The sequence below is a fragment of the Podarcis bocagei genome (assembly GCF_964188305.1).
Source record: "Podarcis bocagei genome assembly, chromosome: 6".
Lineage (NCBI taxonomy): Eukaryota > Metazoa > Chordata > Lepidosauria > Squamata > Lacertidae > Podarcis > Podarcis bocagei.
Window position 1 is genome coordinate 91,870,010 of NC_138130.1, and position 18,336 is coordinate 91,888,345.

The following is an 18,336-nucleotide window of genomic DNA, read 5'->3' on the forward strand; positions in this document are numbered from 1 at the left end:
GTACTGAATATTTAAAAGTTGAGCAGATTGAATTCATTTACTCCCTTTGAAGGACATCTAACAAAGATGCTGTAATCTTGAAAGAGAATATAGATTATGTGGGTGGCTTCTCCTCCTCCTCCTCCTTTTTTCATCCTGGGCTTGGATGCTGAATGTTGTTCTGAAGACAAGTTATGAAACTCAGCTTCCTGGGTGGGGGAGCCTCTGGCCCACAGCTGTCAACGTTTCCCTTTTTTTAAGGGAAATTCCCTTATTCCGAATAGGATTCCTCGCAAGAAAAGGGAAAAGTTGACAGCTATGCTCTGGCCCCACAGGCCTAACAATGCTCAACTAGCTTACCAAGAACTCGGCCTATGAGGCCATTTTGACCAAGCCACACGCACCTGCTCTATACCTGACACCTTGCTCAGACCCCACCTGGAATACTGTGTCCAGTTCTGGGCACCACAGTTTAAGAAGGATGTTGACGGGCAGCCAAGTTGATCATGGGTCTGGAAACCAAGCCTGATGAGGAACAGTTGAGGGAGTTGGGTATGTTTGGCCTGGATAAGAGGAGAGGAAAATCTCATAGCCATCTTCAGGTACCTCAGGTTAAGAACCTAATTCGTTCTGGAGGTCCTTTCTTAAGCTGAAACTGTTCTTAACCTGAGGTACCACTTTAGCTAATGGGGCCTCCCGCCGCCATGCGATTTCTGTTCTCATCCTGAAGCAAAGTTCTTAACCTGAGGTACTATTTCTGGGATAGCGGAGTCTGTAACCTGAAGCGTCTGTAACCTGAAGCATATGTAACCTGAAGCGTCTGTAACCTGAAGTGTCTGTAACCCAAGGTACCATTGTATCTAAAAAGCCGTGCCACTGAGGATGGAACATGTTTGCTTTCTCCTGTTGTAAAACTCAGTGCAAAAATGTACCATTGTCATGTCAAGTGATTGACCATATGCCAGATTTTCCCACAGAGATGGGGGAGATAAGGAATGGTCCCCCCGGCTGGATCCAGTTCCTGCCCCTGACATATTTTCAGTGTTGGGGCTCTGCCTGAAGTAAAGGCGGTACATTTGAAGGATGGGAAGAATGCCTTTCCTTTGCAACGTAAACAGCTGCACCTGTGCAGAACTCGCATCCTCTTCTGTTCTGTCTAAATGGAATCTTTTTCTTCAGAGGAGTAGATATTGCAGTGTAGGCAGAGCTGTTGACTGCATGCCCTGCTTGGTTGTTGGGAAACCAAATGCTGGACTAGATGCTTGAGCACTGATATAATCCAGCAAAGTAGTTCTGTACTTAACGCTGTAGTTCTGTGCAAGGTAGTTCAAGGTACAGTGGTGCCTCGCAAGACGAAAAGAATCCGTTCTGTGATTCTCTTCGTCTAGCGGTTTTTTCGTCTTGCGAAGCAAGCCCATTAGCGGATTAGCGCTATTAGCGGCTTTTAGCTCTATTAGCGGCTTTTAGCTCTATTAGCGGCTTTTAGCTCTATTAGCGGCTTTTAGCGGCTTATCGGCTTATCGGATCAGCTGATAAGCAGCTTAGCGGTTTAGAAAAAGGGGGGGGAACCCGCAGGAACTCGCAAGACATTTTCGTCTTGCGAAGCAAGCCCATAGGAGATTCGTTTTGCGAAGCACCTCCAAAACGGAAAACTCTTTCGTCTAGCGAGTTTTCCGTCTTGCGAGGCATTCGTCTTGCGGGGCACCACTGTAGTTTGATGTGCAAGGTAAGGGACTTCTGATTTGTCCTTTCTTGAGAGTTTGGTCTTATCAGGAGATAAACGCCCTTTGTTATTAGTTACTTTGCACATTTTGGGGTAACAAAAATCAGGTCAATGAAACTTTTTGAAATCTGCTCCCATTTTATTTAGCTAAGGTTGTGTTTGATTTTCATTTTGGCCACAGTTGGCTTGATTATTTATTCCAGCCTTGGTTCTAGTTTCAATGCCCAGTGGTAACGTTTTGTAATGAATTGTGGTAATTTGCTTTAAGCAACAGATAAGAAATACCATATTTTTCGCTCTATAAGATGCACCAGACCATAAGACGCACCTAGGTTTTGGAAGAGGAAAACAAGAAAAAAAAAATTCTGAATCCCAGAAGCCAGGACAGCTATTGGGATCGCAGCGCAGCGATCCCGCTGGCTGTCCTGACTTATGGGATAGCCACCTGCAGCCTCTCCCAGGCAAGGGGAGCCTTCATCTCCTGCCTGGGAGAGGCTGCGCCCATACTTCTATATCCATGGAAGTTCAGGTTAATTCTGCATTCAAGGCTTTCTGAAAGAACAGCTAGCTATATGAATGCTGCTCTTAAAAGAAAATTCAAATTTCAAAAGCCTGCCATCCGGAAGTTCAGTGTCAGGATCTCCCGGGAGTAGAACCAGCAACCATCTGATTCATAGCCTAGTACCTAACATGGTGAGCTACCGGGGCTACACAATAAATGGTTTCCTAGGGGCTTAAGTGTCCCTAGGTTCTGGAATGTCTCTGCCTGCCCGGGCCAGCCATTGGCTCCCCTTGACCTGGAAGAACAATAAAAGCTTCCAGGTCAGGTTGGAACTTCGCCAAGGCAACAACAGACTTCCCTGTGCCTTCCCTTGGTGCCCAATTACATCCCAGCCATTGCATGCAAATTTGGCCCCAGGAAAAGCTGTTCTGTGACTGGTATATATTAAGCGGGCATCTATTTTTGATTTTGACATCCAATGCCCTTTTAAAATGTGTTGGGGAGGAGGGGATTATTAGGTTGTTCTTGTTTTTATTTTTTAATATGTATTTTGTCTTTTTATATTGTGATTTTACCTTGTGAACCACCCTGAGACCCATGGGTATAGGGAGGTATACACATTTAATAAATAATAACAATCTTTTTTGTGTATTCCATTGCTGTACGTGGGGCTAGGCTCATCCCTTGGCTATTAGGAAGCCCCGTCAGGATTTTAAGAGTTCATGTATTGTGTTCACAATTCATTGGTGGGTTTAGGGAGAGAGCATGCCTAGTGACACCTGGGTCTCAAGCCTGCAGGGCTTTAAGGTAGGCACAAGACTTTGAACCGGGCCTGGAAGCAGACTGGGAACCACTGAAAACTGCCACAAAAGTTTCTACATGAATTACCGTATTTTTCGCTCTATAAGATGCACCAGACCATAAGACGCACCTAGGTTTTGGAAGAGGAAAATAAGAAAAAAAATATTTCCCCTTACTTTTTAGGATGGGAAAAGTGTGTCTTATAGAGCAAAAAATATGGTATGTTATTTGCCCTGTATCTTTTGAGGACAGGTGCAAATAAATAAAAAGGAAAAGTTAATGTTTTGGTGATGCATGGGGAATGGGTTGTATCTAAAGCAATTGGTTATGAGCCTTGCACGCTCTTGGCGACTACTTCCACATAACTGGGAAGATAAGTATTGCATTTTTAAATCATTTCCCTTTGCTTGACCCTTTTGCTTGCTTTGTCAATGTAAAAGAGCACATTTGTGAACACGAGGAAAGAAGTCTTAGAGGTACTGTTATGGCGAACTGTGCCTTCCCTTTATCGCTTGATGATAATGTTGGGGAAAGGTCTTCTTTCTGGGAACAAAACCCAGAAAAGACAGTTGCTTTTGGTTTGTTTTTAACTTGAATATAAAAACAGGGCTTGCCTCATGGAGCTAGTCTCTCAGAACTCCACTCCTCAAATTATTCATCACAGGTCTGAGAGAGAACAGAAGCTAATTAGTTTTGCAAACCCACCAAACTGACTAGCCCACCTGCTTACACATTCCTATGTTTCTCGTTGATGACACATTGACAACCTGAAAGTGAGGAGGCAGGGCACCAGCCTTACAATGGATGCTTATTTCCCTGGCTATATGTTGTTGTTGTTTAGTCGTTTAGTCGTGTCCGACACTTCGTGACCCCATGGATCAGAGCACGCCAGGCACTCCTGTCTTCCACTGCCTCCCGCAGTTTGGTCAAACTCATGCTGGTAGCTTTGAGAACACTGTCCAACCATCTTGTCCTCTGTCGTCCCCTTCTCCTTGTGCCCTAATCTTTCCCAACATCAGGGTCTTTTCCAGGGAGCCTTCTCTTCTCATGAGGTGGCCAAAGTATTGGAGCCTCAGCTTCACGATCTGTCCTTCCAGTGAGCACTCAGGGCTGATTTCCTTCAGAATGGAGAGGTTTGATCTTCTTGCAGTCCGTGGGACTCTCAAGAGTCTCCTCCAGCACCAGAATTCAAAAGCATCAATTCTTCAGCCTTCTTTATGGTCCAGCTCTCACTTCCATACATCACTACTGGGAAAACCATAGCTTTAACTATACGGGCCTTTGTCGGCAAGGTGGTGTCTCTGTTTTTTAAGATGCTATATGTTACCTTGGATGCAATTATTTCTTGCTGAGCAGGCAAGCAGCTATTTCCAAGCCTGAATGAGTTGTTTCTCACTCAGATTGTCTGTATGAACACGGTACATGAATGGTGCTGCATCCCCTGTTTTAATTTGAGCATGAGTATGAAGACAAAAATAAACACTGAAGATTCTGAACAGTACATGAATTAAGACTGTACAGTCAAGCTGCAGGGATAAACTCTCTAGGTATGCCAAGGTGCCTGTCAGACCATCTGTTCCCCTCTGTGCCAGATTGCTCACTTTAAAAAAAAAATGCAGCCCCACCCCCATGCAATAGTGTTGGATCAGAACCCTGGAAGAACAGGGTTCCAATCTCCACTCATCTCCATTCAGCCATGAAGCTAAGCTCACTGGGTCACCCACTTTCAAACTGACCTACCTCTTGAGTTTGCTGTGAGGATGATATGGAGATGGGGAGAGCAATGCAGGCCACCTTGACCTTGTTGCAGGAAAAATGGGAGTTAAATTTTATTATAAATAAATGAACTAACCGGTTTCAGATATGTGTATCTGTCTCCGTGTGTAAAGGAAAGGTAAAGGGACCCCTAACCACTAGGTCCAGTCGTGGCCGACTCTGGGGTTGCGGCGCTCATCTCGCTTTATTGGCCGAGGGAGCCGGCCTACAGCTTCCGGGTCATGGCCAGCATGACCAAGCTGCTTCTGGCGACCCAGAGCAGCGCATGGAAACGCCGTTTACCTTCCAGCCGGAGCGGTACCTATTTATCTACTTGCACTTTGACGTGCTTTCGAACTGCTAGGTTGGCAGGAGAAGGGACTGAGCGACGGGAGCTCACCCCATCACAGGGATTCGAACCGCTGACCTTCTGATCAGCAAGTCCTAGGCTCTGTGGTTTAACCCACAGCGCCACCCACGTCCCCTCTCCAGTCAGTTAAAAAACAAATAACAAAATGAAAACACGACACAAAATCCCCACACTATCCTAAATTCTATATTGATTCAATGCGTTCTCAGAAAATCTTTGTTTAAGTTGCTACTGCTCCATATTGCAGCTGTGTTTCTTTATCAAACCACCAGGTCATGAACTTGTTAAAACCCGAATTGCAGAGTTTCTTCTTGCTTCGTTCATTTGCAATCATGCTTTATGAGCAAGTGGAACTGCAGGCCAGATTGCCTCTGCCTTCGGCTGTTTAAATAACATCTGGGAATTTCAAGAAGTGTGGGGGGACTCCTCTTCACTAACGGGATCTCTGCAAGTGAAGGCACAAAAACACAGAACAGGGGTGTTCAGAAGATGGGAGTGATTAGCAAACCTAGCCATATTCTTACTGCATCCTTGAGGCTAACAAGTCCCTGGTTCATTTTTAAAGCCTTGCTTTCTTTCAAGCGGGGATTCTGAAGTGTTTGTAAACCAAGCAGTACCTAGCGGCATTTCTCCTCCAAAGTGTGGTGTTTATTTCATTTATATCCAGTGTGTTATGTTGGAGAGCCAAATTGGTAGCTCAGGTTTGGGTGTGGAAAACTGATAAGGCTCCAGTACTTTGGCCACCTCCTGAGAAGAGAAGACTCCCTGGAAAAGACCCTGATGTTGGGAAAGATGGGGGGCACAAGGAGAAGGGGACAACAGAGGATGAGATGGTTGCACAGTCTTCTCGAAGCGACCAGCATGAGTTTGACCAAACTGCAGGAGGCAGTGGAAGACAGGAGTGCCTGGCATGCTCTGGTCCATGGGGTCACGAAGAATCGGATACAACTAAACAACAAAATGTTGGAGAGCCAAATTGGTAGCTCAGGTTTGGATGTGGAAAACTGATACCCAAATCCCTGCTCAGCTATGAAGTACACTGGATGAGCTTAGCCATGTGACTCTTTCTTAACTTAGCCTTTCCACTGGCTCATCACAAAGGTTGCATTGTCACTTGGGCATCTGTTGAGAGAGAAGGGAGGTGATGAGAGAGAAGTTGATACAGAAATTCTGAACCTTCCTAGATTCTCAAAGTGCTTTGAACCTTCCTAGATTCTCAAAGTGCCATGGCTTGCCAGAGGAGGTGATTAGACCAGTTCACAAATGATAGGACCGCCATACCCCGATGTGGGTCATGGGACCTAGTGAGGGCTTAACCATGGTTAGTTCCGTGCAGGTGTAATGCTGAACCCTGGTTGAAACCATCGAGGAAAGTGAGGGAGGAATGTGCAGATAAAATGGAAGGGGCTGAGGATGGGAGTCATAGTCTACTCTGTCCCATGGCCAACGCCCAATCTCTTAACCATGGTTAAGAGACGAGGTCTTAACATTTGCCATGGTCAAAGCAGGAGTCTCTAAAGAATGGGAACTTACTTAAAATGCGTATGCTGGTTTGGTCTTAGGATATGATGGAAGAAAGGGGACGGTGAGCTCTCGGACATGTCTTTCATGTTTGCTGGAGTCGTTGCATTAATTCTGGCCTTCATTTTGTGAATACTAGTGAGGCAAAGAAATTGCACTCTGCATTGGAGCAGCATCTGAGGTTGGCAGGAGGCAAGGGTGGGTGAGAAGATTCAACATAATTTTGTCCTGTCCTTCAGTTCTCTTCACAGATGCTCTGTGCCCTAGCTGCAGAACACCTATTCATACAGATGACATCTTAACAGAATTTTAGTCTTGGATGACATCTGTTGTGCAGAAACAGACTGTCACAGAGGCCCTTTAAAATAGTGTTGCCAGCAAGAGAGCCTTAATGCAAATCTTATTAAGGGTGTGTTATGGCTGCCCTCCTAACGCTATCATCTTACTGCTTCTATTCTTTGCTTGATCTTTCCTGTGCGCCCTGATCAGGGTGACACTCCTGAATCATGTGTCAGCCATAACGCTTGGCAGCTCTTGGCAGCAGAGAAGTCTGGTCTCAAGGTGGCGCCAGGCCAGACCCAAAGGTGGCTCTCGTCGCCCAAATTTCACACACTTGCCTTCACACAACAGACTGAAACTGCACCGCCTCAGGCAGCAGTTACAGGCCTGACTGAGAAGAGCAGCGATATTGTCTCTGACCAAGCAGAGAAGGCTGGGAAATGCTACTGCTGAGGAGGGGAAGGGCAGTTAATGGGGACAGGAACGCTTGATTTCAGTCTTCCCTAGTGTGGTACCCTCCCAACATTGTTGGACTCCAACTCCCATCATCCTTGACTGTTGACTGTTCCGATTGGGGCTTCTGGGAGTTGCAGTCCAATGCCTGGAGAGATCTAGGGTGGGTAAAGTTGTTCTGTCTCCCCCCCTCCCATATCTTCCTGTCTCACCATTAGACTCAGGTAGAGAGGGGCTGTGGGAGATCCACTGGGCTTGGCCCAGGCCCCAATTGAGGTCAGGGCGTGAGAGAGACGAGAGAAATAGGTTTCTCACAGCTGCTGCCAGCGCTCTGAAAAGGCAGCCAGTTCGGGAAGTCAAGCTCTTAGTCCAGAGGGTCTGAGGGCGGTTAATGGTGCACCTCTTTCCAGCTGGGCAGAGACCACAGAAGAAAATATCTATGGCAGATGGGAGGGCTCCCTGTTGCAGATTTCTGGTCCTGTCGCTCGCAAACATGGCGTCTCCGAATTGTGAAACAGCAACGCGCCATTTCCAGTTAGCAGTGTAACGGCAGAGGAGAGTCATCTCTGGCCTCATTCTGCAGTCCTACTGGGATTAGCAGGTCCCTACTCTAATTAATTATATTAAACTTGTTTATGTAATTACTTCTGCAGTTAATTAAGTCCTTCCTTTTTAAAAGTGGCTTGTAATAATGCTGGTTCAGCGCTTGCTTGATGGCTGCTCCTGTTTTTCCCACAGAAGTGAAGCCTTACTGCCCCCGTGTTTCCAAACCCTCTGTGTTTTCAAGTGTGACTTGAGTCTGAGGTCAGGGAGAGAGAGATGTCTGAGGGAAAGCTATCTAGAGCAGCGATTCCCAACCTTGGGTCCCCATATACTGTTGGACTACAACTCCCATCGTCTCCGACCACTGGTCCTGCTAGCTAGGGATGATGGGAGTTGTAGTCCAACAACAGCTGGGGATCCAAAGTTGAGAAACACAGATCTAGACCATAGCACTGCCAGGTCTAGAACCTGAGACATCTCCTTAAGAAGGGCTTAGAAGTCCAAAGGCCGCCAGATTTTTCCCATCATTGCTGCCTTTGCTCCTGATAAAACTAAGGGACCTGTGAGATTGAGCAGGTCCTGAGCAGGGAGGCCACATTTATTCAGATGAACCCAGGAAATTATTTGGCAACAGCCTTCTGATTCTGATGGTGTATTTAGGAAAACTGCAGTGTGTTCTCTTGATAAATTTTTAGAGGGGATTCTAGCGCTGTTAGTCTGTTGTGGCGAAAAAAACAACTCCGTAGTTTGTAAAAATTGTTTGGTGCTCTCAGATTTAATTAAATTTATTGCAACAGTTATAATTGTTAAGTTGCCCTGGAGGGGCTATTGGGCTCGGAAGACGCTGTGTATAACGGTTTCACTAATAAATTCATAAATTCCTAGTGCTTGCCCTCTGTTTGACTGGCGTCCATTCTTTCCCTTCTCCCTCCCCAAATATATGTATTGAGTCTCAAGGCTTCTGCATAGTAATATCGGCTGCAGGTGGTGTTAGTTTCTGTTTGCCACTGTGCAGTGTTTTGGAGTCACAAGACTCTGTTTACATTCCAGAGACATTACAGGCTGTTGGAAGTCTCACGGGAGACTGGAGACGGATGTGACGTACTGGTTTCCTTTTCCTTTGTTTCAGTTGCTTTCTGCTCTCACAGAGAGAGGATGCATATCTTTCTGTCTGCGTAGCTTAGTAATAAAACCTAGCATGCAGCTCATACCTTCTTGTCTCTTCCCTGTGCTGGAAACTCTGCTGAATGGGGCATGTGCCTGGAGCCTTATCACGAAGGGCGATTCTAGAAGATGAGCTTTATCAGCTCGGCCGAACGGAGATTCCGACAGATGGGTCATTATGCAGAGCTTGCACCCGTTGCTGCAGATTACAAACCAGCTGCAATGATTCTGCTGCACAAAAATCGGTTTGCTTTGCAAGTCACATTGCACCGAAAGGTGCGAACCGGTGTATCTGAAGGTCTGGAACAGGGAAGGTCTGGATTCAGTTTCAACCCCCACCCCCCATTTAAGCTTGCTAGGTGACCTTGCTCCAGTTGCTGCTATACCCCATAGGGTTGTCATGAGAAATGAGTTGCTGGAGAGATCCCTGCACATTGCCCCTAAACTCCGTGAAGGGAGAACGGAATTAAAAATGTGCTAGCAAAGTGCACTTTGTGATGAATTTTCTCATTTTATAGAACAACCTGGATTTCACGCCCAATTAAAAGAGGCTGAGATTACTTTATAACTGATGTTCACCTGCTGGGGCAATTTGTATAATTTTCATGCTATACAGACATCTGAATTATGAGAGTACAAAAAATGCTGATGCTGATAATCTTTTTTCCCCTCCCAGCAGAGAAGGGTAAGAGACTTGGGAACAGTTTATCAAATATTGCTTGTCAAATTTGTTACCCAGAGGTGGGGATGATATAGCTGGGATTTTAAATGTTGTGCACCTGGGATACATGGCATGCCCTGGATTTGCTATTGTTGGTGGGATTCTGTCTTGGTTTTGCATCTCTACACTCCGCACCTCAAACATCTGGGATAAAGTGGAATTTATCTAAAATTTAAGTACATAATATATTGGCGTGTTTACCACATTCCTGTGGGGTATAATTTGTAGACTTAAATACGGCTTCAGGCTTAACACACTTGGACTGGTGTTTCTTTTGAACTGAAGCAACAGAATTCCACCCTCCATCGAACCACCCAAAGGCCATTTAGTCTGTTTGTCTGTCTCTTCCACAAAGCAGAGAGAAATAAACATTTCTGTGATCTCCTCTCACCTCCATAGCAGAGGCACTTACAATACGCCGATAATGCCCAGATCTGTTTCCCCACAACAACTGAGTCAGGAGACTTTTCCTTCTAACATCAAGTCTTGCACATTTCTGTGGAATGGTCCCATTTGACCTGTATCCTTCTGTGGAAAGCAGCTGTCTGCTGGCCGTCCGGTGGTAGGGATGACGAAGTAATTAAATTTAGTTGGCATTTTAATGCAAAGTCGACCTAATTCATACTGCTGGAAACAATGCGAGGAGAACCAAAACTTTAGGTGTCCTTCAGAATTCGTGGTTCTCCAAATTTTGCGGTGCAGTTCCGCAGCCCAAGAATATGCACAAAAATACATGCATTGATGTAACCAAGATACAATGTGCATTTTGCTAGAGAAGATTTAGTAGAAAAGATGCATGCAGCAGGCAAAATCCGTTGCTGAAGTGTTAGGGGAAATGTTGGCGAATTCTCATGAGGATTTTAATTTTTATTTTGCAAACTGATGTGGAAATATGGTCAATGGAACCCTACAATGAGAAAACAAGAAACAGAAAGAAAGCAAAATTGACAGGTTCATCCATCCTAAGGCTATTGGCAGTGAATCGGCTCTGCTTTCTCAGACCCCCCAGAATCCTTCAGCTCTGAGAGCTTCAACTTGTTCACTTCTGTTTCATGTAGATACCTTATTTTATTTTATTTAAAAAATATTAACAATTTCAACATATCAAAACATCTCATATTCATCATTTCCCCCCCATTTCCCATCAAACCCTCCCCCCTCAGCTCCTCTTTCTGATTTCTCAACTCATATTGTTCTCTGCACACTGTAAAATTGTATAACTCCTTATATTATCTATCTACTACATTAACAATCAATAGATTTGTGTATGCTTATTCAAAACCTGCCAAGGAGTCCAATTCATGTTGTTGTCTTTTTAAGTAATGTGTGAAAAGTTCCCATTCTTCCTTAAAGTCACAGTTGTCCTTATCTCTCAGCTTGTATGTCAATTTAGCCATTTCTGCGTAGTTCATCAATTTCTCTTTCGTCGGGATTTCCTCATTCTTCCATCCTTGCGCCAGATACCTTAAAGTTGAAAATAACATGCCTCTCTCTCCCATTCTTCTCTTCTTAGGCATTCTGGCTGTTTCAGTCCCTCGCCTGGACATCGTCATCTCTCTCGTCGGAGCCATCAGCAGCAGCACACTAGCCTTGATCCTGCCACCGCTGGTCGAAATCCTCACGTTTTACAAGGAGAAGCAAAGTCTGTGGATGCTTTTGAAAGACGTCTGCATTGCCTCCATGGGCGTGATTGGCTTCGTAACCGGAACGTACGTGGCCATGAAAGAGATAGTTTATCCAGCTTCTTTCTTGTCTCTCAACACTACAGAGCCGTCTCTGGGCTCTTTCAATGTTTCGCACTTGGCCGGAACGCCGGTTAACCTTGGAAAAGTATGAACTTTCCAGAGCTCCTTGTTCTGGACTTCTTTGAGAACCAAAAATTCTGAATGGGAAGGTTTAGAGATGGGAGCCTGTCAAGTGCATTTCTGAGAACCTAAAGCCACTCCTGTTCCAACATTCAAGTTGTTCGGGCCCAAGGTCTTTGCATTCCTTCCTTTCCCATATGACCTCGTGAAGAGTACTGTTTCAAAGCATTATGGCTTTCCACATATTTATTTGCAAATGGGACCAGAGAGCAAAACACTATTCTGACACCATGTTTGGCCGATACAAACCAACGACTTTCCTGTTCATGTCTTGTTTGGCCACAATCTGCCTGTCTAAGATCTCCTCCGTCGCAAGCCCCACAGCAGTTGAGAGAATACAGATGTGCTTTTAAAATGTGGATTGTGTTAGGTTGGTTATGGGGCTTAGCCACAGGCACCACTCAGTAGATTCTGCTCCACCAGGGGCCAGGTTTTGAGCTGCAGTTTCCTTCCCCTTGCGGGTCACTGCCCATGAAATGAAGTGTAACTAAATGAACAGGTTCCATGGCACGCGGTAAAGAGAGACCAAATGTGTCAAAATTGTGTCTTCGATTGCAGCGATGAGGATATTAAAACCTGTTTACGCAAAACAACAAAAATAACCTCTGCCGCGATGAGATTTTGCATGTGCAATGTCTGCTTAGTTATTTTTTGTGGAGCAGAACCACGATTATGAGTACCCATGCAAGCTTGTTTTAAATGGTTTTCTCTCTCTCTCTCTCTCTCTCCGTCGTAACTTGATTTTGACTCTACAAACTTGCAAGCTCCTGTATATTTTTCTATTTTATTCCTAACACTATAGAGCAATTCCTCTATTTTGTACTTGAGCGGTGTACATTGCAAAGGAGATATTTCTCCAGTATTCTACTTTAAGCAAAAAACAACAGTAACGTAACATGCTGCGTGGAGTTCATGAGGTTCCCACCCACTTCTGCTTTTAGGAATCAAATTTCGATTGTATGTAAATGCCTTGGGCGTAATTGAAAGGAGTCTAGAGTTTTGAACCATGTTGAAACTACTTGGACTTCAGATGTCAAAGGGCTCTTAACTTGGGGCTGCACTCGTTCTTCCTAATATCTCTCCTTTGTTGTAATCTTCTTAAAGGGTGCAGCCAGTATGGTGTTCTTCTCCATACTTTAGGAAGTTCCTTTTGTGTAAGCTCCCATGGAAATGACGGTGTGCAGATCGCTTTTAATTTCAGTGAAGCTTGCCCAGAAGGACACAGGCTAGATTTTTGCCCTGTTCAAATGACGTTGGGGGTGTGTGTGTTCTGCATTACAGGCCCCTTTAACTTCTCTTCATCAGCAGCTGAGATGGAACCCCTTACTTCATAAAAAGCCAGATCACACCTAAATCCAGCTAGGGGTCTTATCCTGGCCCCCAGGATCTGTGCCACCTTCTCCCACCTGAAGGTAGGCCTGATTCATGCGATCCTTTCCCCTCCTAAAACTGGGGGAGAGTGTGAATTCTGTGTGTATGAATTGAGTGCTAACACTACATGCCACAGAGTGGGGCTTCTGGAGTCATTCTGCTTCAACTCCTGTCCAGGATCTCTGCGCCTCTCTCTCTCTCTCTCTCTCTCTCTCTCTCTCTCTCTCTCTCTCTCTCTGTGTGTGTGTGTGTGTGTGTGTGTGTTGAATTGCATTTAAAACTGTAGTCGTGTCCTGCACTCTTTTAATGAAAAAAGCCTATGCAACAGTTAACAGCAGCACTAATGTTGTTCTTTCCATGGATACCACTACACCAGAGTTTCCCAAACTTGGGTCTCTAGCTGTTTTTTTGACTACAACTCCCATCATCCCTAGCTAGCAGGGACCAGTGGTCAGGGATGATGGGAACGGTAGTCTGAAAACAGCTGGAGACCCAGTTTTGAGAAACCCTGCACTGCATGATAAAAACATAAAGCATCAACGCTTTCGACTGTTCTTCCCTGCCTCTTCCCCCGGGCTGTTTGCAAAAGATACCTGGAGGCTAGACGCCCCTACGCATGATGGTTCAAAAACCCGGCTTTGCAAAGCAACCGCTTTGGACTGAGTTGGTGAAAATGCATGTTGCCACTAGATCTGTGTGCTTCTTTAATCCTAGATCTGCAGTCCCGGAAAAAAGCCTACGGAGCTGGTAGAATGCCCGCCATGAGCAAAAGCATCACTTTGCTTCCCCAGGTGCTCTGCATCTAGGGCTGCTGCTGGCAGCTAAGCTGCATATGGGGAGAGATCCACGCTCCCCCCTGCTTTGATCCCGAAATCCGACCTTTTCTCTTTTCCACCCCGAACACAGCAGATTAATGTTCAGAACCTCAGGTTGGCTGCCTTTTCCTTCACTTCAGCCCTCGGCTTGACTACTCTGCATCTGTTCACATGGTGCATTCTTGATATTGCCGGACTATAACTCCCATCAGGCCCAGCCTGAGTGGCCAATGGCCAGGGGAGATGTGGGGTGGGATGTAACATCTGAAGCGCACCCTGTTGGCTACCCCTGCTGTGCAGAGACTTTAAAAACAGATTGAGAACTCTAGCGAAGTTTAATCTCTCTCTCTCCCCCCCCCCCCCGCTCCCGTGGTTCTGGCAATCCTCTGTGTGCCTTCAGGGGATATAAAGCTGCCAGATCCACTTGGCTTATCTGTTCCCTGCCCCATAAATCCCACTTGGAGACGACTGCGCAAAGCCTGCTCCAAATGCACTGAAAGAACTGAGCCCTTAATGCTTGCCTGGCAGGAGTCTTTGGCCCACACAACCTGGATGGCGAGCCTGAGAGGCCGTTCCGTCCAAAGTCATGTTTGGTAAGTCCACAAGTGCCTTTTGTAAACAGGGCTGGGGGCAGAATCCTCAAGCTCTGAGCATCCCCAGCACCTGCCGCTGTAAAATAGACTTCCTCTTCCAAAATCCAGGGCATCGGGAGCATTTAGTTCCTGTCTCTTGCAAGGATTCCATGCCGACCACCTTGGCAAAAGCGTGTGGCAGACTCTCCACTCTACCAGCAAAGCTTCAATGCTTTCTCATCTGGTTGTTCCCCTCACTTGGCCAGCTGGTCAGGCTTGCTTTCCTGGGCACCACCTGAGTGTGAAGGACTCCTTAATTTCCGCCTAGCGTATTTGAACATGCCGACAGATGCGGCTTAACTGGAAACCGCGCGGCGCCTGGGAGTTCGTTCTGTATGTGTGAATATTTAAAGCGTTCGCACTGTGTATTTTTCAGTGTATTTTCCTACTGTGTAGGACCTGGCTACTTCTGGTGTTTGCTGATTCACAGCAGATTTTGCACAGGTGTATTGCCTCTTGTGTCGATGGCACTACTCTTGTATTCTAGCGTTGTGTCTTGGGCTTCAGCTGGTCTAAAGACATTGAAACCAGAGCAGCTGGCATGTACAAAATAAAAGTTCCGGGGAATACTTGCCAAAGATCTTTAAATGTAGCAAAAATCTTCTTTTTAAAATAAGATAGTGATGTAGTAATTTTTTAAAAAAGATGTTGCAAACGAGTTGAGATGCTTAGATGAAGGCAGATGGCACTAATGAATGACTGTAGAACTTGACTCTGACATGTATTTAAAGATGGGAACAGAAATAATCATCCTCAAGTAAGATAAATGGTGTGTGTTTTTTTATGTTCGCAAAGCATTGAATACAATTGAATTATGTTTATATGCCGTATGGGAATTTATATTTAAGTGGGCTATATTCTGAGCAGTTTTAATGTAGCTTATTCACAGATGCTGGGCCAGAGGGCTGTGAGTTTATGTGTTCGGTAGCCCTACTTTGCCTGTATCAAATAAAAATGGAAACACAATTATCTGCTTTCCTTTTCTTTCATGATGGACCTTCAGGGTGCAATGGGGAAGGGATGCATGCTCTGGCCTCCACCGCCAGTCAAGGGACAAAGGTCTACTGGGAGAGGCAGTCTGGCTGGTGGCAGAGGCTTGGGTTGATGGTCGTAGGCTCAGTCCCCACCATCTCCCAACTACAGGACTGGGAAATCCCTTTTCTGAAATCTTGGGAGAACTGTTGGCCATCAAGAGTGGACATCATTTTGATGTAGAACAGCCAGTGGTCTGACTCATTGTGTGAAGTTAGCTTCCTGTGCGGTTGCACCCCTGTCCCCCCAGGAAGACTATTGTGGTAAGGCGACATCCATTGGCCGAAGAAGAGAAGCAGCCGCTGGGAGTTCGCTTCCCTCTTCCCTGCCTGAAAGGACACACAGCTCCAGACCCAAAGGGTGACATGTTCTGGGTTCCTCCGTCATTCAGAGGACTAAGGACTATTTGTGAATGAATGAGAGAGAGAGAGATTACCTGTTGGTTGTAAGCTGCCTTTGGAGTCATTTGATTGGAAGACAGTATAGGCCTTCAAAGTAAGCAACAAGTATATTTTAGGGTAGCTTTTCAGCTGTAGGACTGGCCTGTCATTTGACGACCAATATTTTGAGGCAAGCAAGGTTGCCATTTGCAGACACCTTAGAACCATAGAATTGTAGAGTTGGGTCATCTAGTCCAACCGCCTGCAATGCAGGAATCTCAACTAAAGCATCCACGACAGATGGACACCCAGCCTCTGCTTCAAAGCCTCTCACCTTCCGAGAGAGTCTGCTCCACTGTCAGAACAGCTTTTGCCACCAGAAAGTTCTTCCTGATGTTTAGTTGGAATGTCCTTTCTGGTAACTTGAATCTGTTCAGAGCCTTCAAATAGTGGTGTGTTCTGTCTATAGCCCTTGCGCAATTTCTCTTCCATCCTGTCCATAATCGCCTTGCCAGATGGTAAATATTGCTGGAAAGCGAGCAGCAAACATTCTGCAATCTCAACCACATCCACTGCGATGTCAAAACTCTATTATAAAATGCCTTTAAAACACACACACACACACATTGGCAACTCTTTTGCTCTTAAGGTAATACCTGAGGGGCTCTAGAAGAATTAAATGAATACAGTCATACCCCGGATTACAGACACTTCAGGTTGCATATTTTCGGGTTGTGCACTGCGCTGAACCTGGAAGTACCAGAACGGGTTACTTCCGGGTTTCGGTGATTGCGCATGCGCAGAAGCGGCACTGCAGGTTGCGAATGTGCCTCCCGCACGGATCACGTTTGCAACCCGAGCGTCCGCTGTACAACATGCAAAAGTTACAGCTTAAGTCAGACCAGCCTTCCCCAACTATGGAACTCTGGTTTGTGAAAGATGCTGGAAATTGCTGCTCTGTGAGGGGGGGGTCCTACAACTCCCAGAATTCTTTGAGGCCATGTCCTTTACATGCCTGTTTGGTGTGCTTTCGATGTGTGCTGTGTATCTGCTTGTTGTCTTGAGCTAAAGGAGGTCACCCGGGTGGAGGAAACTGTCAGAGGGAAGTGGTTCGGGCCCACTAAAGGTGCTACAGCTACACCAATAGCATCCCTGTTTTTTCACCTTAAGACAAAACTCCTCACTGTTCTGAGGTAGAGACGAGCAGCTTCTGACACTGAAACAGCATGGCAAATAACAACTGCCAAAAAGCTGCCTTGTTCTGGAAATTGTGTACACAGGAGGGAAGGAATCCTCAGGACATAGTGCTGCCTGGCTGCTGATACTCCCTGGTGGTTATTGGCTGCTCTGGGGAAGTAACACTGTGTGAGCACAGCAGAAACATGCAGATAGAACAAGCTGCTGCTATTACTAACGCCTCTGGAGCCTCTTGGTTTCTCCAGCGACATGGCCTTGTCTTTTCCCTTCCAAAGGCTCTTTGTTCCTTTTTGCAAGAGAGATGTTTTGATGCCAGCTTCCTCCAACCACACTGTTACGTTCCATCCATTTTGTCATATTTTTTATTGGAGTGGGGAGAGAAACAAACTTGTTTTAGGTTATCAAACTATAAACTGGACGACTGGTACATGGCCCCTTTCCCTCACTCGGACCATGGCAACCCTCTCCTTGCTTTCTGTAGGAGAAGAGACTTAGTTCAGACATGCGGAGAATTTCGTTAGCTTCTGTCCCATTTCCTAACATTTCTTTTGCACTGCAATAACTTGTTTCATTAGAAAATACTGGCTGTTTGACCGATCCACTGCCATGCCATGCCACATTTTGTCCACACCGGTGTTGTGCGGTGCAGCACAACATCGGACGTCGCTGAACAACATTGCTGCTCCCCAAACCTTTCCAAAGCTTCTATTACCTCACAATTCCTGCATGAAAAGAGCAGGAAAGAACTGGATGCTGGTATGGCTCCCCCAATTTTTGTCGCTTTGCTCCTGAGTTAACCGGATTGTTTCCGGAACATTCTGCTGTCGTTCTCTGCAGCACAGAAGAGGAGTTTCCACCCACGCTCACACACCCATCTCCATCCTCCATCCAGGTGAGAAGGAGTCATCATCTGAGTTTGAGGACTCACTCCAGCCAGGCAACAGGACACACAGAGACGCAGGACGACTGGTGAGGAGTGGAACCTGAGGAGAGAGGAAGGAGATGTAGCCTCTAGAGCAGTGGTTCTCAACCTGTGAGTCCCCAGATGTTGTTGGACTACAACTCCCATCATCCCTGAGCTCTGGCCTTGCTAGCTAGGGGTGATGGGAGTTGTAGTTCAACAACATCTGGGGACCCACAGGTTGAGGAAAGGCTGCTCTAGAGTGTCCCAAGGGCCAGACAGAGATGCAATTGGCCCCCGGACCTGAAGCTTCCCACCCATGTTATAAAGAC

At 46.0% G+C, this 18,336-nt stretch overlaps 1 protein-coding gene across 3 annotated transcripts in view; it reads left to right on the forward strand.

The window, feature by feature from the left end:
- SLC36A4 (solute carrier family 36 member 4) overlaps positions 1–18,067 on the forward strand; it is a 104,634-nt gene extending 86,567 nt beyond the window's left edge. For 2 of the 3 annotated variants that reach the window (XM_081197403.1, XM_081197404.1), the window contains exon 11: positions 11,325–15,460. In XM_081197403.1, coding sequence (XP_081053529.1) covers positions 11,325–11,647 — 323 coding nt within the window. In that variant the 3' untranslated portion in view covers positions 11,648–15,460. Of the gene's footprint in view, positions 1–11,324; positions 15,461–17,940 lie in introns of those variants that run through there. The other variant, XM_081197405.1, reaches the window with a different exon arrangement.
- The last annotated feature ends 269 nt before the right edge of the window (positions 18,068–18,336 follow it).